The sequence below is a fragment of the Gopherus evgoodei genome, chromosome 21, assembly GCF_007399415.2.
Source record: "Gopherus evgoodei ecotype Sinaloan lineage chromosome 21, rGopEvg1_v1.p, whole genome shotgun sequence".
In the NCBI taxonomy this organism is placed as follows: Eukaryota; Metazoa; Chordata; order Testudines; family Testudinidae; genus Gopherus; species Gopherus evgoodei.
The window spans coordinates 245,911-262,202 of NC_044342.1; the positions used below are offsets into that span (position 1 = coordinate 245,911).

The 16,292-nt window shown below is 52.4% G+C and overlaps 1 protein-coding gene across 3 annotated transcripts; it reads left to right on the top strand.

Annotated features, from left to right (window-relative positions):
- The first annotated feature begins 1,023 nt into the window (after positions 1-1,023).
- Positions 1,024-16,054, top strand: LOC115638226 (immunoglobulin superfamily member 1-like). 3 transcript variants are annotated; one of them, XM_030539806.1, is made up of 12 exons: positions 1,024-1,392; positions 1,872-1,910; positions 2,968-3,264; positions 5,184-5,456; positions 8,127-8,435; positions 10,389-10,685; positions 11,044-11,397; positions 11,659-11,760; positions 13,047-13,068; positions 14,718-14,755; positions 15,164-15,306; positions 15,769-16,054. In XM_030539806.1, exons 1-12 carry the CDS (start codon positions 1,371-1,373, stop codon positions 15,874-15,876), a joined length of 2,004 nt encoding a protein of 667 aa, XP_030395666.1. In that variant the 5' UTR covers positions 1,024-1,370; the 3' UTR covers positions 15,877-16,054. The 3 variants fall into 3 exon arrangements, with proteins under 3 accessions (XP_030395666.1, XP_030395665.1, XP_030395667.1); XM_030539805.1 differs by having other exon boundaries at positions 11,044-11,760; XM_030539807.1 differs by lacking the exon at positions 11,659-11,760.
- The last annotated feature ends 238 nt before the right edge of the window (positions 16,055-16,292 follow it).

The window sequence follows — 16,292 nt, forward strand, 5'->3', positions numbered from 1 at the left end:
CAAACACCACCTCCGCGTCAGCTTGAACAGTCTCTGTTCCTTAAGCTCAGCCACCAGCCCCGTCTCCGTTCCTGTAAAAAGTAACATGACTCAGCTGCTGTTTGTGACCCCTGCCCACGCGGCATTCACCTGAGAGCAGCGACTGGCGAGCTGGGCAAGAAGTGCAGATCTAATTCAGTTCTGTCCAGTTACATGTTCTGAGTCAGTGCTGACTCCATGTCCCAGGACAGTGCTAGGAGGCGCTGTGCTGCAGGGATTGCGGTGGGGCTCACTAGGGGGTGCTCTCCACCCCCAGTCAGTACTGACCCCCATGTCCCAGGGCAGTGCTAGGGGGCTCTGTGCCGCAGGGATCATGGTGGGGCTCATTAGGGGGCGCAATCCCCCCCATCAGTGCTGACCCCCATGTCCCAGTGCTGGCCCCATGGCCCTTCACAGCCGGGAGCGCAGGTTTGGCGCTGGGCCCGTGCCCCCTGCTGTACCTGGCCAGGGTAATGGATGGAGTGAGGAGCCATTACCTGGTTACCCTGTAGCTGACTCCTCTGCTATTGTCAGACCAGGCCCTCCAGAGCGGCTGGGAGCTGCAAAGCATGCTGGGAGCCTCCCAGCCTGGCTGTGGTCAGCCCACAGCGTGTGGTGCCTCGATGGTGGGGTGGGGAAGTGGCTGCGTCCCTTAGGCAGCACTTCCTCTGGTGGTGATCAGAAGGGAGCAGGCGGTTCGCAGGAGACAGGGGTTGGGGGTGCAGCTTCCAGGCTCAGACTGGTCCCCCCAGCACGGAGCTAAACGTGTCTCCCTGTGCCAGATGAATGACTCACCCTGCACCCCTCCTTCTGTGCCTGCCTCATTCACGCCTTCCCTCCGTCTTCCTCTTTCCCTGCCTCACTCTGCCACCCTCCTCTTCATCCTCCCCACTCCTCCATCTGTCTCCTTCATTCACATGTTCCCTCTGTGTGTCTGACTTTCATTCCCTCTCTCTCTGCCCCACCTTCTCTCGCAGTTGCCTCTCCACTCCTCTATTTGCAGCCTGTCTCTTCATTCAACTGTCTGCCTTGGTCTGAATCCCCCTTTCCCTCTCTCACTCTTTCATTCCATCTCCCCTGATAATCTGTAAGGTTTCGCCATCCCAGACACCAGAGTTCTCCAGCAATCAGCAGGTCTTGAGGCTGCATCGTCATCACTCGTCCGTGCTCCTTTTAGACACCGGCTGGCCCATCCCAGGAGCTGGTTCCTCTCTCGGATGTGCAGACTTTGGGGAAGTGTCTCGCCCCATGGGACGGACGGTCACAGATATTTGTAAGAGCTCGGGGTTGCTATTTAGGTAGCTCATCAAAGGAGCAGATTCACCCGGCAGCAGCATCCTGTTACACCCAGCATGGAGCTCCTCTATCTCCTGGGTGAGTGACCTGCACTCCTCCTTCAGCCTGTGTCTCCTTCCCCCCCTTCCCTTCATGTGTCTCACCTTCTCCTTCCTCCTCCTGCTCCTCGGGGCCTCTCATCCCCCAGACTCCATCTCCAGCCTCCATTCAGCGGCAGTTTGGTGGGCTTCCGGCATTTCCCAGCCACGCAGGGTTTGTTCACGGGGTCTTTCTGCGCAGGGAGCATGAACCCTGAGCCTCGGGCTTGTGCAAAGAGACTCTCAGTCACCAGGTGGCTGCTTTCCTAGGGCTTTATTCGAGTATCGAGCTCCTGTTCTTTCCCTGACAGTCGTTTCCTTCCACCTACTGCCTGTCATTCTGCCCTAGGGAAATAGATGTTGAACCTCATCGACCTGGGTCCACATGTCCCTAAATTATATTCCCTGTTCTCCTGCCCCCTTCCCTCCTGTGCCGTCCCCAGAGCTCTCACTGCCCATATCTTCTCTGCTCTCCTTCAGCTTCTCTCCAGATCCTTTCCCGGCTGGTGTCACTTGCAGGTAAGGAGAGACCCGATCCAGCCCCCCCCAGCTGTCTGTTCAGGTGGGTCCCCTCCATGAAAGGAGGTCACCCCATTGGGCAGACTTCAAGTTCCAGTCTGGCCCCATGGCGGGGGTCTGGCTGATTGGGACAGAGAATGGGACATGGGGCCTTTCACCTCTAGGGGCTTTCAGCTCTGATCCTGCCCCAGTGGAACTGGCTGTTTAGTGGGGTGGGGAATGGGACCAGACAGGGACACTGATTCCAGTAGTCGCTTCTGTGCCTGGTTTCTCACTGTGGGGTCTAAGGCACTGTTTGTAGAGACCCCCCTCCCAGGCATCGTGTGGCGGGACCCTCCCACCCCACCTCTGAGTGCGTCTCACTCTGTTTCTGCTCCTGTCAGCTCCCAGCTTTGGGACCTGCAGGGAGCCCTGGGCAAGACTTCCCAAAGTGACTGGTGATTTGTGGGGGGCTCAGTTTTCTAGGGTCCCCTGGAAGCCTTATAGGGGCTGGATTCTCTGATAGGGCTGAGAAACCCCTCTTAGAACCAGCCCCCTTTAAACTGCTTGAAATGGAGCACCCCAAAAACAGACTCTAGCCCTGGCCCCAGAAGTGAAATCTCAGCAGCTCTGGCTGCAAACTAGGAGGTGGGAAAGGATTTGAGCCTGGGGGCTTCCATCTCTCTCCCCCTAGCTGCCATCTCCTCTCATCTCCTCACCCCCACTCCCACTTCCCTCATCCATCCGGTCTCAGTGCCCCCACAGTTCTGACTGAGCTGCTCCATGCCAGGCAGAGCCTGTGACGTATGGTGTGGCCAGGTGGGAACCAGAACCCCCTAGAGGCGACAGGGGCTCCTGCCCCCTCCCCATGGAGCACAAGGGCTGGGGTGAGGCCAGGAGAGATGCAGCCAGAGCTCTGGGGCCTGTGAGGTGCAGACACCAGGTGTCTTGTTGTGGTGGTGGTGGGGAACGGAGAGCTGCGAGGGTCTGCCAGCTACAGCCAAGGGGGACAAAGATAGGTAGACAGCACTTGGCTGAGGGAGTGTAACATCTCCTGAATCTCTCTGCCCTTCCTCAGCCCCCCTGCAAGCCCCAACAATGATCATGGACCCACAGCACCCTGTGTATTTCCCGGGGGAGCGTCTCACCCTCAGATGCTCAGCCCCTAGCTGGGAGGCAGTGACCAGCTACCAGTTCTACAATCAGCGCGGGGAATGGGTCTTCACGGAAACCACTGGCCTGCTTGGGGGGCCCTGGCTGGTCCTGACGGCTGAGACGGAGAAGGCCGGGGAGTATAGCTGTGAGTACTGGGCAGTGAGGGATGGACGGCACATCTACTCTGCACGCAGCCAGCCTGTCTTGGTACCAGTGATGGGTGAGTCCTCTTTCTCCTGCTGTCTAATAGGGGATTCCCATCCCCATCTCCATCACATGTGAAACCCCAACCCCCAGCAGCCTGCTCACTTCCACCCCCAGGGTCTCCTGCTGTTGGTGAATGGTCCTGTTGCCTTGCTCCACCTACCCCCAAAACAATGAACCCTCCCAAACAAACCAAAACTATTTTACAGATTCTCAAACCAAAAAGGGACCCTGTGATCCCCATAGTCCCATCTCCATCAGATGTCCCCAGCATAATTCCTCTTTGAACTAGAGCAGATCTTTTAGGGAAACACCCACCCTTGTTTTAAAAATGGCCAGTGATTGAGAATCCACCACAGCCGTGGGTATGTTCTTCCAGTGGTGATTTCCCCTCCCTGTTGAAAATTTCCACCTTATTCCCAGTCTGAATTTGTCTAGCTGCAGTGTTCATCCATTGGAGCCTGTTAGATCTTTGGCTGCCAGACTGAAGAGCCCTTTGGTATCAGATTTCTATCATCGCGTTAGGGACTTATAGACCGCGATCAAATCCCCCTTCATCTTGGTTAAGCTAAACATGTCGAGCTATAGAGGTTCCTTTAGCACCTGTGCTGGTGGTGAGGTGGACTGTAGATTTCAAGAACGTGGCTAAGCTTTAGGTCACTGGTTTGATTCTGGCTTGAAGGAGCTTCCTGACTGTTCCTTCTGGCCTTTCACTGCAGATACAGCACATTGTTCTATAGAGATCGTGGCTCTTTGAATTATCACTCTGTCCTCCAAAGTCCTCGTATGGGACGGGATGGAAGGTTTGAAATTCGTTGCAGACACGTCAGAATGTTTCATTTAAAGATTGTGGATCAGAATGAGACGTTTTCCTCCCTCTTGGAACAAAATCCTTTATTTTTGGCTCTGTTTGTAACCTGTATCTCGCCAGAGCGGCTGTAGTGCCTGATGGGAGTTTCAGTGCTGGTGTTTCGTGGCCTCATCTCCTTTCCTGGCCAGCCCCCCTCTCAGAACTAAGCCCCCATGTTGCATTGCAGCAGTTAAACTAGAGGGGTGAGCGCTGTGCCTCTTGGCAGACGTAGTGTGGAACAGGAGTCCGTTCTGCGTTCGATTTTTGTCGATAAACACTGATTTTGCTGCCCACACACAACGCAATAGAGAAATATTTCTAACCTTCATAACTGAAATTTACCACTAGTAAGAACAATGATGATGAGATCTATTCCAGGCTATTTACTTTGTATATTTTGCCCACGTGGTGTCACCACAAGCACTGCGCTGGCCACGGTTTGAACCAGGATCTCCTAGGATGCTTTCTCACAGCCCCTTGGGGTGCAGGCGGCAACCAGCCCTCACGCTCTCTCTAGCCCCTAAGCATTCTGTCTGTCTCCCCAGGGAGCATGTTACTCTCCGGTGCTCGGCTGCCAGGAGGGAGTTATTGCTTCAGCGATGAAATCGGGGTGCAGGTCTCTGCAGATATCCCTGCTCAGCTGTGGCTCACAGCTGTGATGGGGATCCCGAAAGCACACACCTTCCTGTCCTGGGGAGCAGAGCCTGGGTGGGAGACCATCTCAGAGCGTAGCCATCCCTGCTTGGCCCTAGTTACTGGTGCATCTGTTTCCTAGGGCTGTCTGAGCTAGGGTCTCTGGCATTTCTCCCCCTACAATGGCTGAGATGTAAACAGGAAACTAACTGCTGTCAAGGGCATCAGCTCAGTTTCACTACCTGGTTCTCCTCCTTCTACCTGTGTCAGCTTTTCAAGAACTGAAATTCACTCTCCTCTCAGGGCTGGGGATAGAACCCAGGAGTCCTGGCTCCCAGCCTATGCCTCAATTTGACCTTTACACCCCACTTCCTCATCACCAATTGTTCTGCTATTTCCACACTCTTGGTACATTAACAACCCCTCTTCTCTCCGATTGTTGCTCTTCACAGATTTCCCTGTTGCTCCATCCATCTCTGTGATATCTGATCCCCCGGGGAAGAGCCCTGTTACCATCCTATGCTCGGCCCCTCCGGGACATGTGGCTACAAGGTACCAGTTCCTGAAGCAGGGGAATGTCATTGTCTCACAGCCAGGTGCCCGTCTCCAGCTCCGTCAGTCTGATTTGGACGCTACCGGCTCTTACGCCTGCAGCTATGAGATCAGTGTCTCAGGGAGAATGATCCAGTCACTGCCGAGTGCCCCCCTCTCACTCCATCCGACAGGTGAGTCATGTTTCCATCTACACCTCTTGGGTCAGGCGATGGCTGTTCACACGTCTGGCCTGCAGACTGGAGGGGTTGTGGGCTACCGACCGGTACGTTGCGATGGACTGAGCAATCTGTCGGCAGAGCTGATGGATCCTGTCTGATATTGGCGGGTTGGCAGGGGCGGCTCTAGGCACCAGCAAAGCAAGCACCTAATTGGGGCAGCCCATTTGCAGGGGCGGCAGAACCAACAGGGGGCCCTGGGAGCTGTAGTTCCTTGGTTAGCTCCCTGCCTATAGAGCCAGCCCTGGAGCAGGGAAAGAACTACATTTCCCAGCATTCCCTTGGCCACTACCAACTGGAAGGGAAGGAGGGGGACCTCATGCGGCAGCCTGCTGAGTGGAGAGTGGCACTGTGAGTGGTAGGGAGACCATATTTTACCATTCAAAAAACAGGACACTCCACGGGGAGGGAGGGTAGCCCCACCCTGCCACCATCCACTCCCTCCGACTGCTCCCACAGAAACCCCAACCCATCCAACCCCCCCTGCTCCCTGTCCCCTGATTGCCCCTTCTGGGACCCCTGCCCCTAACTACCCCCCAGGACCTCACTCCCTATCTAAGTGCCACTGGTCCTTGTCCTCTGATTGCCCCCTCCCGGGACCCCTGCCCCTAACTGCCCCCCAGGACCCCACCCCCTATCTAAGTGCTACTGGTCCTTGTCCCCTGATTGCCCCCTCCCAGGACCCCTGCCCCTAACTGCCCCCAGGACCCCACCCCCTATCTAAGCCTCCCTTCTCCTTGTCCCCAACTGCCCCTTCCTGAGACCCCCCCAACTTCCCCCCTAGGATCCCACCCCCTACCTGTCCCCTGACAAACCCCTGGGACTCTCATGCCTATCCAACCACTGCCCGTCCCCTGACTGCCCCCCCGAACCTCTGACCCATATAAGCACCCCCTGCTCCCTGTCCTGTGACTGCCTCCCCAGAACCCCCTACCCCTTCTCCAACCCCCAGCCCCCTTACCATGCCACTCAGACCAGACACGCTGCTGCATATATGCTGCCGTGTCCCCCCGCGGAGCCCACAGCCCCCCCCCACACCCAGCACCTGCCTTCCAGATTTGAACACCTCAAAATTCAGGAGTTCTCAGGCTCAGTTTGGGCAGCTGTTATACTTCATTTCTCCCAAATCAAATATACTGATCCACTGTAACTTGCTGTAGAAAAAGTAGGATAAAATTGAGCAAGAAATGCTTCCCAGTGGTTATTAGGACTGGAATTGCTATTTTCAACAGCCACTGGCTTTTGTTTGTTTGTTTGTTTAAAAGGAAGACAGTTATATTGCATTGGCAAATTCCTCTTTGAAAGAAAGAGTGGAACAAAAGAATGATAAAGGCACCTCAACTTTTCCTCATTAATGGAGAACAGTCTTATAATATGCATCCAGATATCCTCCAATCACACAAGCTTTAAAATTGTTCCACTTTACTGCAGTTCTGTAACCATATGGGAACCAATCCTGTCTGTTCTGTGCACATCCAAAATTCCTGCTGAATGACCTGTCCTGGGAGCGAGTTACCAGTGACACGAGGGTGCAGGTGGCGGGGGGGGGGGGAAGCCCAGGGCTGAGGCGGCAGGAGGTGTACGTGGGGGTCACTGGTGAGGGGGAAGCGGGGAGCCCAGGGCTGGGGCAGCAGAGGGGGTGGGGGGAGGGCACTGGTGGGAAGGAAAGGGGGAAGCCCAGCGCTGGGGCAGCAGGGGATGTGGGTGGAGGGGAAGAGCCCAGGGCTGGGGCAGCAGGGGGAGAGCCCAGGGCTGGGATGGGGGGCAGCCAAAAATTTTTTTTGCTTGCGGCAGCAAAAAACCTAGAGCTGGCCCTGTGGGTTGGTATCTGGGCCGCACTGCAGACTCCACTTTGGATGGGGGATTCTTTACCTTCGCAGTGGTCAGTTGGTCTCCATCTTTGGCTGAACCTCCGAAGGAAGGTGGGAACAGAATAGTACAAGAGAGTGGTTAAAATGCTCAGCCATTGCAATGTGATTGCTTTGGGCAATCAGAGAGCTCCTGTCCAGGAGAGCTGGTTTGTCAAGGGAGGTCGTGTTAGCAACTAAGTCGCTGTGACGCTCTCCTCAGCAAGGGAGAGCTGTGGTGCTGCTGAAATATCCATCACCTCCCTGACATTCCCACCTGTCGGCCTTGCCGGCAAATTCCTTGAGATCTTCTAGTCCAAACCTGGCCTTGCAGGTCCCAGTCGGTATCTGCAGAGACATCTCCTTGCAGTTCGCAGTCCTGCTGCTGGGAGACTTACAGGAATTATTAAATTCATTGTCTCCACAGAGACCAAGCACTGGTTGGCCTGTTGGGTTAGCTGTAGGCTCACACCTGCCTTATCCCAGGAGCATCACCTGATGGTCTTTAAAGACCAATCAACCTTCACTGAAATGGCCAAGAAAACTGATAAAATCAGTAAATGAAAAGTGGGTGAACCCAGAACTGATGCTCCTCAAAGAAAACATCACTGGGTGGGGAAGGAACATTAGTGACCAGGGAGGGAAATATGGCATGGTAGCAAATGAACTTGGGCGTCATCTCCCTTTGGACACATCACCCATCTCCTGGGATTGGGTGGAGGGAGCTCCATAGCCCTGGGGGTTGTTGAAGGGCTCTGTCCCCACTGTCTCTCTTCAGGTTCTTCCGTGCTCCCAGAAAGCTTTCGGCCAATGCTACGGCTGTCCCCAACGGGCCCTGAGTTCACCACTGGTGAGTCTGTTACCCTGACGTGCTCAGCTCCCAGCTGGGAGAAGAAGATGCAGTTCTGTTTCCTCAAGGCCGGGGAACAAGTGGCATGCACAAGACAGGCCGTGGAGGACTCTCAGAGTTACCAGATTGGCAGACTCGGCATGGAGGATTCTGGCTCGTACACCTGTACATACTGGGTAGCCGAACCTGGGCAGGAGATGTCCCTAGAGAGCCAGCCCATCTCCATCACAGTCACAGGTAAGGCCTCTTTCTCTCCGCAAGTGACAGCAGGGAACAGCGTCAGAACATAAGAGCTGCCATGCTGGTCCCTGGTCTGTCTAGCCCAGTTGCCTGTCTCCAATGGTGGCCCATACCAGAGCTTCAGGGGGAGCGTACAGAACAGGGCAGTTATGGAAGTTGAAAGTTTTTTTAATAAAAAAGAAAGAAAAAAGTAAAAGGTTTATCTCTGCACTTTAGATGGTAAAAAGTTATAGGGTCTTTCAACTTATAAACAATAGAAGGAAACTTTCTCCAGCAGAAACACAGTTTAAGCTACTTCCAACAAGTACACATATGCAAATGGAAAAAAACAAATTAAAAGACTATGACCGCCTTTTCTTACTTACAATTCTGAATAGATAAGAGACTGTAGCAGGGAGATTGGTTGCACCTCTAGCTCCATCCAGGACCCAGAGAGAACAAAGCCAAACCCCAAACCCGCAAACAAAGGCTTCCCTCCACACGAGATTTGAAAGTATCTTGTCTCCTGATTGGTCCTCTGGTCAGATTTTTGGGTCCCTGTTTGTTAACCCTTTACAGGTAAAAGAGACATTAACCCTTAACTATCTGTTTATGACACCTACTCCTTCCATGGGCTCCAGAGTCTTCATGGCTTCCTGTTGAATCCCACTGACCATTGTTAAGTGGGAAACTGAGAGAGGATCCCACCCAATATTGGCTTAATCTATTTTTTTACGTTTATTTATAAATTTTCAGATTGAATCATTGACACTTGTCCGTTCTGATCATACACATGTGACAAAGAATAAGACAGATCAGACTGAACAGGTAGGGGCCCAATTTTCCAAATTTGTCTCAGTCTCTGGACCAGTGTTCTCCAGTTTGGACCCTTTGTTTTTATACATTAATTTGTCCTTCTATGTCTGTCATCGTGTGTCTCCAGTTATACATTTACCGAAACGGTCATAAGTTGTTCTCGTTCTTCTCTGTTGTTACAAATCATTGGCATTGCAATAACATAACTCCATGATTCTTTTACCAGTCAGTGTATATCGTCATAGCTATGAAGATTAAACTAATAAAACAGCCCTATTTTTCCCATTCCACATATTGCAGTGGTAGGTGTTCAGCAGGATTTGCAGATTGAGACAGTCTGACATGGGCCATGATGTGCACGTCTTTATTCCCAGACATCCAATACATGGCCAAGGGTGGCCTTGAAATCACAGAAAACCTTCCTAGTTGTAATGGAATTGCTTAAAAAAATCCATGGCCACACAACTGGAAACATGGCACACATGACTTGAAATACACAAACTAGGGAACATCTGTTGGTCTGCAGGTTCCTGGAGGGAAATCTGCAGACTGGGCCATAGCATGTGCCCAGCACTCGGAAAACCTATGATTGTCGTAGAGGACGCACGATGAAAAAGATCATTCAACATCCATCATCATGAACGATTAGTATTAAACTACCAAACCACAGCCTTGATTTATACCATTCAGCACATTTCTCACCCTTTAGCATCTCAGGTTATTACCCGTGTCTCATCCTCAGTTATCCATGAGTGCAACCTTAATTTTTCTTGAGTAGGGAAATTTATGGAGACCACCAGAGTTTTGTGGTGTCATATCCTCGTCTTTGCCAAATGTGGATGTGTCCAGGCTTATTTGCTCCAAGGTGAGCAGCTCAAAGTTCAGCACTTCTGATTGTAAATCACTCGAAAGTTTCAACAGGAATTTTGCCTATTGTGTTTTGAGGTGGTTGTTTGGTTAGGTGCTGTAGCCGTTCCCCCACAGCTCTGCCAGTTGTGAGATGCCGTTCCACTCAGACTGGGGATTGGCATCTGCCCTGTGGGGTGTTTGCTGTGGGGTGTTTCATAAGCTGGGGGATTACTGGACTCCCCATATCGACTTCTCTTGACTCTGGGGGGTAGCCGCTCTGCACTGACCCCTTTCTCTCTATTGCAGCTCCTCCTCTGGCCCCCAAACTCTCTCTGCATCCCAAGCTCCCTGTGTACCTGCCCGGGGAGAAGGTCACCCTCAACTGCTCAGCCCCCCATGGCGAGGAGGTGGTGGGGTTCAGGTTCCACCAGCACAGAGGGGATCAGACCCTTGAAGAGCTGCCAGCTGCCAGCGAGGGGCCCTGGATGGACCTCATGGCACAGACGGGGAATGACGGCTCCTACATCTGTCAGTACTGGAGAAGGGAGGCTGGGCAGGAGATTGTATCCGAGAACAGTAACAGCATCACTGTACCAGTGTCAGGTGAGGCTCTGACCCCTGGGATGCTCCTGCTGGGGTCTCTCCCCACATTTCAGGTGGTGCTAGACAGCCAGAGAAGCAGTGGGGTTCCCCATCACTCACCCTCTGCTGCCCATTACACAGTACAGACGTCCCTTTTCCAACCCCCCTACTATGCTAGCCACAGTGTCCATTATACAGTATAGCCGCCCCTTCCCCACCCCACCCTCTGCTGTCCCTAGTGCCCATTATACAGTACAGCTGCCCCTTCCCCGCCCCCACCCTCTGCTGACCCCTAGTGCCCATTATACAGTACAGCCGCCCCTTCCCGATACTGGACTGTGGTTCTCCTGCTGACTCTCCCTTTTTCTTCTCCCCTTAGACTCCCTTCCTCAGCCGTTGCTAATAGTGGATCCCCCATCTGGAGTGGTGAATGAAGGGCTCCCCCTGCTCATCACCTGCATGACCCCTGGTGACCTTGGCGCGTGGAGATTTCACTTTTACAAGGATGGAACTGAGATCGTCCCTGGAGATAAGGGGTCTGATATCAGCACCACGGAGTCTGTCTCTGACTCTATGAACATTTCTGTGCTCAGCATCCCACAGGATGGTCCTAACAACACTGGGGAATTCACCTGTGGGTACGAGAAGAACATGAGTGGGAGATGGATCCAGTCCCCCAGGAGCCAGGCTGTGACTGTTACCTGGAATGTCACCAGGAATTACAACTGGAGAGGTGAGGCCCCCAACAGCATTAACAGAATGAGAAGGAATATTTCCTCTGACATGCAGTTCCCATCTTGGACCCATAGGTGGCAGGATCACGTCGTGTATCTAGCATGCAGAAATTCCTTTCTTAAAGGGGAGGGCGCAGATTGTCCCTATTCTGCAGGCTGCCTGAGGTATAGCGGAGTCCACAATGCCATGCAGGAGAAGCGTTTACATTGGAGATCCTGGCATAATGCCTACTGTCACTCTTCCCCCATCTCTCAAGCAGGCTGGGCTCTGCCCCTCCCTTTGGTGGCTGGTTGTGGTGGTGGAGGAGCTGCTCTGGGGCTACTGGCTCTTCTTGGCTGCTGCTGGAGAAGGAAAAAGAAAGGTACCAGTAAGGCAACCTGGATGGGGAATGGGAGCTAGGGTCTCGTCTGTGGAATTCTGGGGGAGGGTGGACAAGACTGGGGTGGAGAATAGGACCCAGGTGTCCAGGGATCTCCAGGTTACGAAGCACAAGCCCTTAGTGTGAGGGATTCTTCTCTGTGTCCTGCTGTGGATCAGTTCCCAGACTCTGCTAGTCTCTGGCAATACATGCTCCTGCAAACTTTGCTCTCTGTACAGGGTAACGATTATCCCCTGTTCCACTGAACACACCCAGAACTTTTAGATCTGTTGTCCTCAAAGGAATGGGACACTCCAACTTTGGATGCTCAGTTCGGGGTCCCCACTCACCGTGCGGCACTTAGATCTGTTTATAGGGAAAACAAGTGGAAGTTTATCATCAAAGCGACCAGGTGGGTGAGGTTTTATTGGACTAATTTCTGAGGGGGAACAAGACAAGCTTTTGAGTGATACAGACCTCTTCTTCTTCTCATCCAAGACCAGAGATTCAAGGAAGAATATTGGAAACAAATGCTTTCATATAAAACAAAATTGTAACATGCTTCCTACAGCCTAAACTGAACTCCCAGGATGTTTCCCTGTCTACTACGGCATAGTGTTTTCCCATCATTTTCAGTCAGGTTGGCTGAGATCTTCCTTCCCTAAGATCAAACCTCATGGTAGGTTGTCTTCAGAGATTGAAGGCTTCGAGGGCACATCTCTCTGAACCCCCAATGTACCAGACCAGACCTTTGATCTCCATCTGAGAACAAGTTTCCCCAGCTGCTGATTACTTCTTCCTATTACTATCTCCCCCAATGCTCTGCAAGCTCTTTGTTGGCATTGGACTTAGGATGCTGATAGACTTCTACAGGGAGACACTCAGTGGTCCACCATGGAGATAAGCATCTTCCAACTCCTATCTGCAGTTGTTTGTCTCATGGCATGCTACCTTGGAGCGACCTCCCTTCAACCACGACAAGGCCCAGAGAAAATAATATTCAACATCTCCACATAACTCCTCACAGATTTTCCGTACACTCATCTCGCAATGGTCTTGATGATGCATGTGATGCAGGCTTTCATTAGCAACTTCACGTGATGTTCTTTGGTGGACCCATGGTAGCCCTGCGCCCCTGTGTGCCCCTCTGTCAGTTGGCATCAAGAAGGCCATGGGTCACAGCTGTGCCAGGCACTCATCACATACTCCCGTGGGGGGAGACACTGGAATGGCGGAATAAGGGAAACCGAGCAGCCATTTAAAGTAGCTCTTTGACCTTCTCTCCACAGGTAGCAGCAAGACAGCAACTGGGTAAGCTATCCCATTTCCAGAGGTATTACTCCCCCTCCCCATGGGGGGTTGTCTGTCTGTCTGTCTCCCCTGGCAGGGTCATTGATATCCCTCCCAACACATGGGTCCATCCCATCTGTTACAACAGAGGAACTCGCCTCCCCCCATGACATCTACCTTCGTCCCCCAGCTTCTCCCCTCTGGACTGAGCTGTGAGGAGCCAGGCTGTGAATGAGAGAGCCCAGATGAATCAATATGAGAAAGAGAGAATGATACATGAATGGGAGAGAAGGAAAATAGTCTGGGCAGATGAGATGTTTGTTTTCCGCTATATGTCCCCTCCCACATTCACCCCAAACCCTTCCCACTGCTGGGTGATGAAGCACTGGAATGGGTTTCCTAGGGAGGTGGCGGAATCTCCATCCTTAGAGGTTTTTATGGCCCAATTTGACAAAGCCCTGGCTGGGATGATGTAGTTGGTGTTGGTCATGCTTTGAGCAGGGGGTTGGACTAGATGACCTCCTGAGGTCCCTTCCAACCCTGATATTCTATGATTGTATGATTCTATGATCAGACGTGTATATCTAGGTCTGGCAGAATTTTTGATTATTTTGCTAGAATTTCAACAGGTAATATTGATGGTTATTTTAAAGCATTTTTTTTTAAATATTTTTTTCACAGTTGCAGGAAATTACCGGGGAGAAGTCAGACAACAGGGGGCTTAGAGAACAATTATTTAATGACAGGCCATGCCGAGATTCAAAAAAGCAAAGCTTTATATTTGTTACAGCCCAAATTGTCAGCCCCACATGCCAAAATATGCAACATCAATATCTTTAGATCAAACTTTGATTCTCAACCAGCCTTTCCCCTTACATTGCGCATCTGTAAATTTCTGGGCATATATTTCCCATTGGTTTCTGGAAAAATTGTCCAGTCGATCACTTGTTACGAAACATGCTCAAGAGACCAAATGACCAATATCAGTCAGGTTTATTGCACAAAGTCAAAATTATAGGATGAGGCAGGGGGAAAAGGTTCAATACAATACCCGTCTGATAGATTTTAAGTCTAGAAAGGATCATTGTGATCATCTAGTCTGATCTCCTGCATAACACAGGCTAGAGAACTGCCCTCAAATAATTCCAAGAGAGGATCTTTTAGAAAGACACCCGATCTGGATTTAAAAGTGTCCATGATGGAGAATCCACCGCAACCGTTGGTGCTCCATTGCTTAATTAAATGTTCATGCCTCTATAAGCAGTCTGATGATGGCCAGTGTGACACATGCTTTCAGTAGAGACTGTACGTGATGTTATATTGTTGACCCTGTGGGTTCCCCATAGCCCCACATTCCCTGGTACCCTCTGCCAGTTGGCATGAGGAGGTTTGGGGCCAGGGTGAGAAGCAGAGCAAATGAGCGAGAGATGCAGCAGATAGATAGCAAAAAGGAATGGAGGAATGAGAGAGAGAAAGAGTCAGGGAAAGAAGAGGTGCGATGAATGAAAAGGAGAGAATGAGCGGGAATGGAGGAATGAAGCTAGGAGAAAAGCTACCACCTAGAGCATTGCTGGCCAATGATAGCCCCACCCAAAACTCCCGCCCCAACCGTAATTCCTCCTACTGACCCTTCCAGCTCCATCACTGAGACATAGCTCTGCCTCTTTCAGCTACCTGGGTGTCAATGGAGCCCCTGGGGTCCATTTAGGTGAGTAATGACCACCCTGCTCCCTTCCAGACACTTTCCCCCACTGTGTGGCCCATGGGGTCTCAGAGGTGGGACACAGTACATGGGAGGTGTCTGATGGGCCTTCTCATGGCCACTTCCCCTTTAAGTGGGGAATTTCTGACTGCAACACTCCAGCTTCCCTATTGGTGATGTTGAGACTATGTTGCCAGCTAGTGGTAAAAAATGGGAATTGCATCATGGAGAAAAGAGACCTTGAGTCTGGCTGCTAGGCCCAACACAGGGCAGCAGGGAGGGGAAACTGGGTGCTGGATGGAGGATCTGATGCAGGGCAGCAGGGAGGGGAGATCAGGTGCTGGATGGAGGGTCCGAGGCAGGGCAACAGGGAGGGGAGACTGGGCAGGAGGGTCTGATCTGTTATGTAATTAGCTCTGCAGCAAAGGAGTCATGACGGGTGCGATCAGCTGGTGACCCACAACCAGCGGCGGCTGCCCAGCATCCCTGGAGGTAAATCCAAGAACAGAGGCAAGGGACAAGAGGATGCAGGCACCAGGGCAGGATGCCCTACCCTGGTAAGCTCAGAGAGGAGAGCGCCCCATGCTGAGTCCCCCACCCCAGTCTCTGGAGCACAGCACCTGCCGGTGCCATGCAGGAGCACTGGTGTCAGTATTCCTCACAATGGGAAAGGGCCCCCGTTGAGATCCCACCCAGCTCCCTGCAGCACAGCTCCTCCTAGCACTGCAGTGAGGTAATGGGTCAGTTCTGAGTGTGAGGGGAGAGTGCCCCTGATCCTCCCACACTCCCTGCAGTGACCCCTAGTGCTGCCCTGGGGCAGGGGGGCCAGCACTGACTCCAAGGGGCGAGCACCCACTACTTAGGGCCCTGGTCCCTGCAGCACAGCGCCCTCTAGCACTACCCTGGGGCAGTGGGACCAACACTGACTCCAAGGGGAGAGCACAATGTAAGTTCTCTAGTCTATAGCACAACAAAAGCTCCTGGCAGACCTGATTCTTCTCTGTTCTCTACTTTCCTAGTATGCTGTAGCCACATGCCCATCTGTGAGCCATGGGAGCTCCACGTTCCACCAGCGAGGAAGGAATTTGGTCTCAGAGGAAGTTGTGTACAGTGAACCCCTCTTCTAATCCCTGCCCCCCCCAACTTCCCAGAAGCACCCTGCTCCCATTGCCTGCGAATTCCCCAGATGTCAATCTCGGCTCACTTTCAAATGCTTGTCACAGCAAATACCTCAGTTTTGTTCTTTTCATCTTGTGGGATAAGGGGGGTGGGAGGCAGGATTCCTGGGTTCTATACCCAGATTTGGGAGGAGAGTGGGATCTAGTGGTTAGAGTGGGGTGGGGTGCTGGGAGCAAGGATTCCTGGGTTCTGTCCTGGCTCTTGGAGGGGGAGTGGGGTCTAGTAGTTAGAGCAGGGGTCTGGGAGCCAGGGCTCATGGGTTCTATCCCAAGCTTTGGGAGGAGGTTGGGTAAAGTGGTCAGAGCTGCTGGTGAAGAATGGGTAAATGCCCCTGTCTAGCCACGCTTTTCTGAATTAAACTTGT